At 45.7% G+C, this 13,136-nt stretch overlaps 1 protein-coding gene across 1 annotated transcript in view; it reads left to right on the plus strand.

Annotated features, from left to right (window-relative positions):
* Positions 1 to 4,064: 4,064 nt before the first annotated feature.
* SLC35F1 (solute carrier family 35 member F1) overlaps positions 4,065 to 13,136 on the plus strand; it is a 221,753-nt gene continuing 212,681 nt past the window's right edge. The window contains exon 1 of the mRNA XM_021540851.4: positions 4,065 to 4,515. Within this exon, the coding sequence (XP_021396526.3) occupies positions 4,313 to 4,515 (203 nt within the window). The 5' untranslated portion in view covers positions 4,065 to 4,312. The remainder of the gene's footprint in view (positions 4,516 to 13,136) is intronic.

Raw genomic sequence — 13,136 nt, forward strand, 5'->3', positions numbered from 1 at the left:
AGAGATACCTGGGTTTCTTTCAAATAAGCTAGACAGAAGCACTACAGCTTCGGGATAGTGCTCAACTCAAACTCACCAGAAATATGACTAAACCCTCTCTGGAGCATCATGCAGGAATAAGTGGGATGAGCTAATGTTGATCCATCTGGTGTTGCAGCAGAGTGTGTTAATGAAAGATCTCTTTCCCTCCAGCTGCAACTATTTCATTCCAGGGATAAAGAAAAAAAAGTAATATTTGATTTCTTAGTCATAATCAAGTAATGTTTTAATAAAATAAAAAGGTTTAAGATAAACAAAATGTTATATCAAATATTAAAATTTACATATCAACATAAATTTTATATATTCAATAAAAATCAAACAAGAACTATATAATAGTCATTCAGAGGGATGAAAAAGAGGTCATGATTGTTCCTCTTGGCATCCTTGGTGGTTGATTGAGAAATGACAGTGCATGTCCTGTCTTGGCTAGAGCTGTTTCAGTACCTCAGTTTTCCTGTCCTTGAAAAAATGTGACAGAAGAGTCTAGTTTGTCTGGCTGAATCCCTGCAATAACACAAACAGCCTTGAGAGTACAACACCCAGAGTTTTTCCACAGATATGCAACCATTGAAATTTGGGGTTCTTTTCTTGGAGCAGGGAACCAAGAGATGCCAACAGAAAAAGCAACTTCAGCAGTTCCAGGAAACTCAGCTGGGAAAGGAAAAACTGAGTTTAAAATTTCTAAAATTTGGCTAATCAGAGGTGAGATCCCAAGTCCTCGCGTCCAGGGAAACTGTTCAACCTACTTGGAGGTATAGGGGCATGCCTTTATAAAAATTTCTTCTTTGTTAGTACTGCTGCCCTCCTTACAAGTTTTACTGGTACTGTGTTGTCCCTCTAGTTATTGGTTAGCCTCTGGTCCTGCCACAAGTCCTTCCAGGTCTCAAGTGGGATCAGAGCACAGCTGCCAGTTTGGAGCCCCAGGAGAGGACTTCCCCACCCAGTTTAAGGATTGTGCTTCAGGCACAAGGATTTAGGCTTAGGCCAGACCCCTGGGCAGTGTGTTAGGCAGTCACTGAGGTTGCTGTTTTAACAGCTTTGTATACCTTTATTGACAGAAACTCAAAAGTTAAAAGGACTTGATCCCCTGTGAACTCTGGTGGCCATGGAGAGTCTTTTTTTCCTTTTATTCATGGAGAGTGTTGGAGAACAGAAAGGCTGAGACAGTTCAGTGCCTTGAGAGTCTGTGTTTAAGCTCATGTGACAATATTGGAAAACTTACACTAGAAACCAGATTCAATGCTAAAAGGTGAATTGCTTCTTCAGGGTAAATGACAAAAAGGAGTCATCAAACTAACCTCTTGTATGTTCACCTGGGGGGCAAAATGCTTAACAAAAAATAAATTTTCACAATTATATGGATTCTATGATTATATTCTGATAAAACTACTTCAGTTGGGTGCTACATAAATGAAAATGTCAGCTGTGCCATAATTGAATGTCAGCATGGGAAGTAACAGTTACAAGGGAGCAGAGCATGCTTAGCGCTTTGTTTGAAATCAGGCCAGGAATGCTAGGAGTGAGGGATACTGAGCCACAGGAGCAGCATCTTGAGCAACTATTAAACTGTTAAAAAATGCTGTTCTCTATCAGTGCCTACTGATTGTATGATGCAGTCCACTGCTGATATTACTAAACAGAATGCATCCTGTATCATTGCTCCTCCCAGTACTTTTGTCTAACAATGGAAAAAAAACTGCATAGCTAAGCTGCAATATTAAAAGCATGAAACCGTGGGATGGTGTAATGCTCTGTGTGTGGTATGGTGTGGTGGTAAGACAAAGTGAAAAGTAATTGGAAATAATTTCATTGGACACAGCAAAATTTTGGCATTGTATTTACGATGGACCTCCATGTGCAAGAAATCCATTTGTCACAATGGGAGTAAGGCTGTGCATACAGACCTACAGTTTTTCTCTTCATTGCCAAAAAGGGGGCCGCCAAATAAGGGAGCTGCTCTGAGGACAGGACCTCCCTATAGCCCCCCAGGGCTTCCCTACAGCTCCCCCCTCCCGTTTATGGACAGATCCCAAACTGGACTTCAGGTATGCATTCATTTGGTTTAATCAGCGGGAATAAAGTTACACAAACACTGTTGTTCTGACCTGCTCAGCTGTCGGATTAGTCTGAAATGGCCACTGAGCACCCAGAAGCAAACACATCTCTGACCTAAACCCTCTCCCACCGTCACAGTGAGCGCTTCCAGAATACTCATCCAGCCGCAGTGTGGAGAAACAGCCTGTTTAACAAAGGGCATGGAAACATTAACAAACAGGTGCGAGAGGTACGCAGGACACAGATGAGTGTGCGCCCTGGGAGATGCTACAGCTGCACCAGGCGGTGCCGGCTCTCAGCACGGGGCTGGCAGCCCCGAGCTAGCCTTGTACCGCCCGGCTGCAGGGCACTGCAGCTCCCGAGCCCCTGCCCCTTCCACTTCCAAGAGCTGCCAGGGAGAATGAACCTCATCTTCTCGCCACTTATGGAAGCATGTGATTGCCATGGGGGGACTAGGAGAGAAGAGAATCTCTCAGCAGCATAATCCGATTCAACTGAGATTCGGCTCACACTGAAAACAGCTGGCTGTTTGCCCAGAACAGAGAATGAACTTTACAGGATTTCGAGTGAGCGAGCCCCCATCTTCAAAAGCATTCCTCTGGTAAAGCAACATGCTCCACTGGATCTCATCTGAAGACCTGTTAGATGGAGACTGTTCAGGTACTCAGAGTAAACTGACATATTAAACATTGATACTGGCAAAAGGAAAAGTTCCTATAAACAGACATTACCGACCTAAAACCTAAACATAAAAAAAAAAAAAAAAAAAAAAGAAAAAAAAAAAAAGAGGCAAATATAATTTTGAGTATCACATCTATCTGATTTCCCTGGGAGACACTGCATGGCTTTACAACCACATTTCCCTGCTTACCATGAACGTTCATCTCATCTTCATGGTTTTTGTGTAATGTTCACACAAACAGAAATATAGGGAAAGAATCCTTGACAAAAATAAGCAGAGGGGAACAATAGAATGAAAAAGGTGAAATTTCAGATTTATGTCACTTAAAGGACTTAGCAAAATAACATGTCATATGTTTCAGAGAGACATGATTGATTAAAAAGACACCTCCTCTGAGCCTAATTCAATTTTTGAAGTGAAATATCTTTATCTTTAGAGTAAGAAATACTGAACACACGTTCATTCCATTTCTCTTTGGGGAGTCTCCCGGTATTTGAAAGAGAGAAAACCAACACTTTAACAAGGCTCGCCCAGGCATGAACTTCAATTGCACTGTCTCTATGAAAAATGTATGGAGCTCTGAACTTTACAGCGACTGCCATGCCTCTCTCAGTCCCTTAGGTGCCTCTGGCAGTGTAAGAGCCAGGGCGTTGTTCAGAGGCGATTTTCTCTTTACACTTTTCCCAGATGGCTGGGGACGACACCGGCCGTACCGCGTTTCTGAAGACAAGTGTACGGCAGCTCCCGGGTGCTCACGCAGCACCGACCAGCGAAGGAAGTGCCGTGCCGCCCAGCTGTGAGCGTCCCCAACCCAAAGAAACAACACCCCCAAAAGACCCACCCCAAAAAGACAACTAGACACCCCGAAGAAAACCGATGAGCATTTAACGGGTCAAAGTTGTGGGCCCCGCCGCCGCGGCTCGCCGTCCCCACGGCGGAGCTCAGCTGGACGCCGGCAGGGCTCCCGGGCGGCGGGACGGCCCCGGCCGCGCTGCCCCGGCTCCCGCCGCGCCGGCCCCGCGGGGCGCTGCCGCCGCCGCGGGCTCCCCCTGGCGGCCCCGGCCGCGCTCGGCGGCGGCCCCGCGGCGCGCAGGGCTCCGCCGCCGCCGCGCCGGGCTGCGCGGGGCTGCGCGGGGCTGCGCGGGGCTGCGCGGGGCTCCGCGCTCGGCCGGGCCGGGCCGCGGCAGCAGCCTCGCCCCAGGGGAGCGCGGGGCGGTGGCGAGCGGGAACAAAGGGGATCGAGGCGGCGCAGCGGCGGCGGCTCCGCCGGGGGGAGGCACCGGCTGGGCGCGGGGGGTGTGGGAGGAGGAGGAGGAGGGTCGCCAAACTGCTGCCACTTCGTCGGCCGTGAGCGGCACTCGCTGGCGGCGGCGGCAGCATCCCGCCCCTCGCTGCATGGCAGCCCAGTGAGGGAGGAGCGGGCGAGGGTCTGGAGCTGCCCGGAAGCCGAGGGAGCCAGCGCCGGCGGCAGCAGCGCCCGCCGCCCTCCGCCGGGATGCGCCCCGCTCTCCGCTGAGGCGCAGCCCCGCCGCGATGCTCTCCCCCGAGCGCCACCGCCACCACCGCCACCCGCCGCCGCCGCAGCCGCTGCCGCCGCCGCACCACCCGCCGCAGCCCAGCCATGTCGTGGCCACCATCGAGAACCTGCCGGCGGAGGGCGGCAGTGGCGGCGGCAGGAGCGGCATCTCCGCGCCCTCCTCCAGCGTGCGCCAGAGGATCAGGAAAGTGCTGAACAGGTGAGGCCAGGGGATGGAGCGGGGCTCTGGCTACACGGCACGGTGCCGCTCGCCCTGGGGCGCGCAGGTCCCGAGGGGCAGCCGTCGGAGGGGCTCCGACCCGGCTCGGTTCGGCTCGGCCGGGCCGGGCAGGGCTGGGCAGGTAGCGCCTTTCCCCACAGAAGCCCCGGGCGGGCAGGGAGCGACGGCGCGGAGCCTCCCCGGCCCATTGTTGCCTCTGAGGCGGTGGCGAGAGCCGCCAGCCCGCGCCCTCCCCGCCGGTGCCGGTGCCGGTCGCACCTGCCGTGTCCAGAGGCACAGCTCCCGCCGGCTCCGGCTTTCCCGGCCCGTCACGGGCAGCCGCGGGCAGCGGCAGGAGGCGGCAGGCAGCCCCGCCGGGGAAGTTGGAGCGCGGGCGAGAGGGCGGCGGGGAAGGGGCGGCCCTGGGGCTCCCGGCCGGGCGCGGTCTGATGCCCCGGGGTGCCGGGTGGCGTCGTGTGGGATCCCTGCCCGGTTCCCAGCAGCTCGCGTGCCCCCGGAGCAGCTGGCGACTCGGCTCGCTCCTGCGGGTGGCTCAGAGCGGTCAGTGCAAAGATGGGAAAACTGCAGGATACTCGGAGTAAATTATTTCACCGAAGGCACAAGAAAACGCTGGAACCATCTTAGTTAATCCTTTACGCTCCCTTCTCTGTCAGTTGTTTCTTTTGCATTGCATTTGATTAGAGCAGAGGGTTTTACTACAAAACAGAGTCCATCCAGTGCCTAACTGGTTGCTCTTCCCCAGAAGGAGCTCCTGTCTGAAAAGGCAGCTGGAGCCATCACTTCTGCCTAATGACTCTTACGTGCTAAGCAGACTGCTTGCAGCAGTGGGATGGTGCGTACCAGCCTTGGCCTCATTGTCCCGGCTTTAGTTTCAGATTCATGTAACATGGACAAGCTGCTGAACCCAGCTATTCTAAATGGGTGTATTAGGTTTGAAGATGAAGCTTTTCAATATTAAAAAATTAAAATTCCTACAAGTGTTACATTGTTAAAAATACATGAAGCTATTTGCTCTTAGAACATCCCTATTACACGCAATTAATTAACTGTTACCATTCCAGGAGAATTCCCCAAAGCTTCAGTGACAGAGGAAATACTTATCTTTTGTTATTTGAGCATGACAAGGGTTGAAAAGAAGTTGAAAGAAGTAAGAGCTGCTTCAACTCAGTTACACATTTTCTTGTACCACATGCATTTTGCAACTCTCCGTATTGAAAGATTGACTCAATTCCTCAACCCTACAGTCTGTGTCATCTTAGGCGTCCTGTGCTTGCAAGATCCCGCCCTCCTTCTGCTTGGTCATCCTGAGGTGTGTGTGAGTCCTGAAACAAGACACTAGAGACAAGATATTTTCCCAGGGGCACCAAGAGAAACTGAAGATGTGGTGAAGAGATCAGATACAAAAACCATAGGCTCTCCTTTGCAAAGGTGGTAATAATGACCTCTGGGGAGTCAACAAATTGACCACATTCTTCATGGAGGTGTTGGCTTAATTTATAAATTTTAAACAGCTACCATGCTTATGCATGTACATGACTGAGCTGTAGATAAAATGTCAAATCAATATTTGTTGTTCTTTATATATGATTGTATAATTGAAATGAGAATACCTAGGTTGTGGTGGGTTTTTGTTTTGTTTTGTTGGGTTTTTTTAAATTTTCTTTTGGTTTTTTTTTTTAAAGGGGGGGAAGGGTAGAAATTTGCTGTGGTGACCAAAGTTCAAATCTGTTCTGATTCATAAACTAGAACTTAAAAATGAGATCTCCCATAGCCCAGAAGAGCAGCCTAAAGAACACGAGTCAGGCACTTTTTCATGATTGTGTTCTTATCTCCTAAAACATGAAATAAGAGTACAATTTTTCCAAATGTATGTGGTTTACGGAGAAGAAGAAGACATGTTACTGAGATGTTTAAATTCTTAGCCAGTCCCACATTGTGTATCAATGGAAATTTTTGAAAAGTTAGATTTCCTTAAGTTTCTTTCAACTTTGCATGGGAACTGATGTCTCACAGCTTTCCTCAGTATTTCTGTTGATACAGTGAGATGAATTCTGACACAATGTTTATATTTTCATTCTCTATGGAAACCATAGTCTGAAAATACATGTGGGAAAGAAAGAAACAGATATGCCATATCCCTAAAGAAGTAGGAGACCCCAAACAAACCAAACATTGTCTTTTCCGATTGTTTTTCTCTGTGCTATCTATACTTTGTGTGCTCCTTTTGCTTGAGACCCATTAGTGGGAGGCTCCTGAGTGATTGATTGTGCTTCTTTTTTCTGCTACACAAAGTAGGGGATCTTCAGGCAGGCATCAAAATAAAAAGGTTGACAACAACTGGGGTTGCCAGAAACCTGCTTTTGGCTGGTGGAATCACAGAATGGTTTGAGTTGGAAGGGACCTTTAAAGGTCACCTAATCCAATCTCTGCTGCCATCAGAAAGAACATCTTCAACTAGATCAGGTTGTTCAGAGTCACATCCATCCTGACCCTGATTTTTTCAGGGACGAGGCATCTACCACATTTCTGGGCAACCCCTGTCAGAGTTTCACCAATGTCATAATAAAAAAATTCTTCCTTGTATAAAATCTTTAAATTTAAAACCCTTTTCCTGTCATGAGAGGCCCTGCTAAGAAGTCTGTGCCCAGGGAGGGGACAGACTCTGGTGTGGTCAAGGAGGAAACAAGACATCAGGAGAAAGGATATAGACACTGGCAAGTCATTGTTTCTTTCTCACTTTCTTTGTAGCAATTCAGTTACCCACTCACTTCCTGATTCCTGAATTGCCTTCCATTGCAATTCAGGAATTAAAATTAAACAATTAAAACAAATTAAAATTGTTTTACAAGCTATGGAAGCTTATTTTAACTTCACCTTCCAACCTCTTCTCTCTGTTCACTCAGTAGCTCCCAAGGTAATAGAGAAACACTGGAACAACCTCTGCAGGGTGTCTGGGAGAGAACACACTGAAAGCAGAGCTGATTGCCTGTAAAAGTCTATTTCAGCGATACAGCAAACACTGCACTCTGAAAAAAGTTGTCCATAACAAGGAAGAAGAAGGAAATTCAAACACAAAAGTGAATGGTTGGAATAATGAAGGACTGGAGATGCTCAGCACATTTGTGGGATTTACTGAAATAGCTTGTGTATAAGTTCTGGGCTGCCAGTGATGGTGAACAGGACCTGCTGCAACAGGATCAAACTTGATGTGATCTTTGAAGTGGTTGTGGTGCTTAGGGATGTGGTTTAGTGGTGGACCTTCTAGTGCTGGGTTAATGGTTGGACTCCAGGATCCTGGAGGTCTTTTCCAATCTTAATGATTCTATGGTTCTGAGTTGGGAGAGGATGGCTTTGAGTTGCTGTAGTAACTCAAAGGGGAAATGTTGTGCTGCAGATATGTTCCTGGACCTGTGACTCACACCCATAGTCCATAAATCCCATCTGCCTGGTACCTGCCTTGTGACATTTGCTGAGCAGGTGTCCTTAACTGACTGTGCCCTGCTATGTTGCAGAGAAGAGCAAGAATAACGATGGCTGCTTGATTGCTTGATTGCTTGCTTCCCCAAACTTCTGTGAAGCCAAAATTGGACTCCACAAACTGTCTGCTTAATAAGCACTTAATAAGCAGTGACTTACTTGCTCCTCATTGACTCCACCTAGTAGGAAGATAGAAAATAAATTATGTGGTTTGGGGTTCTGTGGTTCTCTCTGCCTCTGCTCCAGCAAGAACCTACAGATTTCAGATACCTGTTGGTGGGTCCCAGCTTACTCCATCTGGCTGTATTCCATCACAAGAGGCAGCTTGTCTCCCTTTCTTGCACTCCCTTGGTGATCTGAGGGGCAGAGACTCACCTGGCAGATTCTCCTGTGGCCCCTGAAACCTTTTGAACTAATTTACAGGTTGATCTCATGTTGGGAAGTGTGGTTATCACCTCTTGAGAGGAACCGGACAGACAACAAACATTGCTGAAACACAGGGGGAGAAGGTTGCCAAGCAATCTCTGGGGGATTCTTGCAAATTGTCTCTAAATGAAAGCCAACAAGTGAGATAGCTGCATGGGCATTATCTCTGTAGTCCTGGGCACAGGACAGGGAGGGAAAAGGAAGTTTCTGCAAGCAAGATGAGTTAACAACTTTAGGTACTATGACAAAGTTTTTTTAGCTAAATAAATAAGATTATTTGTGGAAACGAAAAATACCATAACTGTGTCGATGAACTCATGTCTCCAGAGAAATGTCTAAGGCACTGCTAGTGTATTGCTTTCCTTGACAAGGACTTTTTTAGACGGCTGGATGGTATGTGCATTTTTCTGGGTTTACCCACTTCTATCTTTTAGAGCTTCCTTAAGGAATACCAGTTATAAAGTCTGGCTGTGCCTTATCTTGCTGTTTCAAGGTTGTCTTCATGGGCTTTTTCTTGCTGGCAGTTGCTGAATGGCACTTTGTATTTCTCAGAAGTTTTCCTAAAAATCATATCAGAATATTAGAGACATACTGAACTTGAATCAGAAAATGGAATAAGAGTTATTTCAGCCATTCAGTCCCATCTCATCTTTTAAATAGCTTTGTAGTTATGTTCTCTGCACTAGTGAATTGCAGAAGTTATCTATGGAGCAGTGTGACTTTCTCTGCTTCTTTGCTCGCTTATTTACTTTGTCAAGTAAATTTCAGCCTTATGTAAAAGCCACTGCATGGTCTAATTCCTGTCTTAGAAAAAGGAAGAAAAAAGTGTTTCTAATAAGTATAATTCATTAAATTAGGCAGTGATGTATTAAGCAAAATTATCTGAAGAAAAGCAATTTAGATTATTTTTGAAAGAAAGCTCCTCTGTTTGGGTTCAGTCTGAGTAAAACTTTTGATTTTTTTGTGTGTTATAGGCCTAATTCCTCCCTAATACTGGAGTTGAGGAAGAGTTTGGCCCACTAGGTGACTAACTTTAAACCTGAACTGTGTGTCAAAGTCACTGACTCTTCAGAGACGCGAGCTGTTTAAATGGCACTGCAAGTATCGAAAGCTATAGCCCAATGTGATTTTTTTTTTCTAATAACATGCACCTGCATAATAAATCAGGCATGGGGATTTTATGTACTAAAAAGAACTTGGAGCTGAATAATAATAAAATTGAGATGATATGTTTCATTGCCCCAAAGCAAAAATGTCTTTCAGTTGACTGATCAGAGAGGCAAACAAAGCAAATAATTTATGGCATTTTTTCTTAATGAAAAGCAAGTCAAGGATCAAACATATCATTTATGAATCCAAAAAAGAGTGAGTATTCGTGACCTTCAGTTGCTTTGCTTTCTTCGTCAAAACAAAAGAATTTGCTTCCTTTAGGATTTTTATTCTTAAAAAGTACAAATAACGCCTCAAAGTCCACTCAGAATAACAGTGACTGTAGAAAAATGAGCCTGAGCTCAATTCAGACAGCCACAGTTCTCCTTTTAGGTAAAAATATTTATACCATTCTGAAGTAAGTCAAAGAAAATGAGATCAGAGCATAAATAAAGCAACTAGGTTGGCTTTCTTGTGCCTGTTAGTATTATTCTTTTTGGTTGAGGAAATGGGAAGGTCATATCTGCCTGTAGGAAAGCATCCTGGCAGAGGATAAAGAAGTGAAGTGATGAAAAATTGTCCATTCTTTCCTTTTCTCATTAGTTTGCTTGTAATCACCATTTTGTAAGCAAACAACTTCTGCAAACTAGCTGTGTTTCCAACGATTAGGGTGCATAAGGGAGATACCTGTAAAATGGGAGAAAAGGATGCTCTTCCTTTTCTCCAAACAGCTTATTTCAGTGAATGCACACTTACTTATTGGCATGCCATAGCAAACCCCAAATGCTTTGATTTAGGAGCGAAGATCAGCTAAAATACAAAAAGCTTCCATGTTTTTGATGTAGCATGCCCTAGAAATGTGTACAAGTTTGGTTTCAAAGTGTCTGAGTGTCATTTCCTAACAGGTGTAGAAGCCAGGATTGGGAAGCTTTGTCCCTCTTGCCTTGCTTTTGCTCCTGAGAATTTGCCCTTTAGGAGATACAAGCCTTGTTCTGAAGTAGGAATTGTTTGAAGAGATGTGATATCCTAAATGCACTGTAATCCAAACCTGACAGCCCCCGTACTGAGTGGGAAAAGACTTTCTCAAGGAGGGGCATTTCGGTAAGGCAGAATATGTGGGTGTCTCCTGTCTACCTATGACATTCAAAATGCCACTACTTACTGGGTGCCTGTCTGTAAGTGGGAATTTTTGACACTGGCTGTGCTGTGAGCTTTGGGAAGGGGTTACTGCCTCTTGAACTAGGGGGGTTTCAAAGAAGCAGCACCATAAATGGCTCCATAGAGAAAGCGGGAGGAATGGACAGAGTGGCTCTTATGGGATGGACAGAGCAGCTTTAATGTGCTAATGAGGGGAAGGCCAGATGCCAGCAGCGATCAGAAGGGCTCTTTGTGGCTCTGTCTCTCTGGAGATGGCTGGAGTCTCTGTCCTTATCGGGGTTGTTTCTGCAGGCAGAGGGAAACACTGGGGCTATTAGTGAGGTGTTCTCTTCCTTTAAGTCAGCAGATAGCCTTACAGATTAGCACTTGAATACTGATTAGGGCTAATTACTTAGGAAAAAGAAGTTGCTAAAGAAGCTCGACATTAAAAACTACAAAAAGTAGCCCCGCAAGCCCAACAACAACAGAAGTCTCGTGCTCAAAGGCTTGTGAGCAGAGCTCAAACTCATCTGAAATCACCTGTTGCAAAAACAGCTGTATGGGGACTCATAAATTGCTATGACTGTAAAGTGTGTAAGTATTGGTAGCTCTGAGATTCATGTTATGAACTGCCTACTCTACCTGTCTGTGCTTATTTATGTCTGTCATCCATCTAGCTGAAATTTTTACTGAAAACACTTCAAGTTTTGAAGTTTGCCTTCAGCTTTCTCCGGCTTGGTTTCTCTCGTGATTTAAGAAAACATTTCTTCAATACATATTCACTCTCGGTCATTTTTCTTGGAGACACCAAACGATTGACATGGCAGGTTTGACTCCCATGCATTACCTTTTCCTCAGTGCAGGAGGGAGCAGCCCCAGTGCTGGGTGAGCACACGCGTACTCAGTGCCCTACACAGTGCCCTGCATCTGCAGGGAGTGTGCTGCTTTTTGGAATGTGCCATGACACACAGGGATGACCAAATAATTTCTTAGAGGAGGGGGGTGACCCTTGATCTCACCAGAAAGGTCTGTCCACAAATGATGATATGCAGGCTCCATGGTAAAAAATAGGGATGCTTACTAAGCCAGTCTTCTGTTTATAGCTGATACAGTAACTTCAGTCCATAATACTCCCTTTTGTGTGGTGGTCACCTTTGCTTCCTTACACTGCCTGTTCCCCATGTAATATGAGAGGTCACACTCCACCTTCAGATAGGTCTGACCTGTGGCAACCTGTAGGAGCTTTGGAGCTGGATAGATAATCTTCTCTTTTGCTATAACTTTTTTTTTCCTAACAGAAAATGTAGACGAGTCAAAACCTCAAGAAGGATTGGTCTTTTTAGAGACTGTGTGTTTAGTAAGGTTTCTTATGTCCAGACTAGATTGTTCTGGTTGGAGAGCAAGTAAGACTTCATGGTAATCTGGTGATGGGAGTGTATATGTAGGAGACCATGATTAACTCTGCTTTGCTCCATCCCTGGAGGCTGCTCTGAGCACATCTGCTGTGAGGTTCCCTTAGGATGAAGAACCTGACAAGGTCATGGTTTTGTATTGATGCAAAACACGAGAATTTTTGAAACTTAAAAGCTTACAACCAGAAGATGCTTCCCCATGCCCTTCCTACCCCCTGATCATCTTTGAAGGCATTTCAGGCTTCAAGGTGTTAATTTACAAAAGCTCGCTATGCTTGAAACAGATTGCTGCTTCTCTAATACAGATAAATGAAATAATTTATGTCCAAAAACAAGACCATAACCCTAGTGTTAATTTCAACCTGTAAGCCAGCATTAGCTGATAATGGAAAGAAAACAAAATTTGAAACATTTTTAGTGATGGCCATTAGTTTACTTAGTCCTCTTTGGTGTTCATTTGTCTAAGGAGCTGTTGTGTCCATGTCCAGAAGCTTCACTGTATGTAATTCGGCTGCACTGATTTTAAAAGGGTGCTGTCTTCTGTGCCACATTTATTCTTGTTAGTTTTCTCATCTGGCAAGTATTTTTTGATGTGAGTTGGCTTTTCCAGCTTTCCGTTTGGTAGAAATGGAATATGAGTTAAGAGAGGTGTAAATCTTTGCCCCCATTTAGTGAAATAGAGTAGAAGCTGTTGACATTGTGGGACAGAGATTCCAGAATCTGTTCCTGCTCTGATACCTCTTTAACAACTCTTCAAAGCAGAAGAGAGCTCCACAGCTCCACTCCTGGATCTTTCCAGCCTAATAACTAAAATTCTGGTCCTTAATGTAACCTTGAGGTAGCTATCTCAGAGCTTTTCAGGGGAAAGGCAAGTTTGAGGGAGCTGGGCTGGGCTGAATAAGAGTGGTGGCTGCAAGGTAAAAGCTGGGGGAATCCTCTCTCCTTTTTTTTTGAAGAGAGGAGGTAAATGTCTAACTCTTCAAGAGTGGACCTGAAGAC

The sequence above is a fragment of the Lonchura striata genome, chromosome 3, assembly GCF_050655825.1.
Source record: "Lonchura striata isolate lonStrDom1 chromosome 3, ASM5065582v1, whole genome shotgun sequence".
Classification (NCBI taxonomy): domain Eukaryota; kingdom Metazoa; phylum Chordata; class Aves; order Passeriformes; family Estrildidae; genus Lonchura; species Lonchura striata.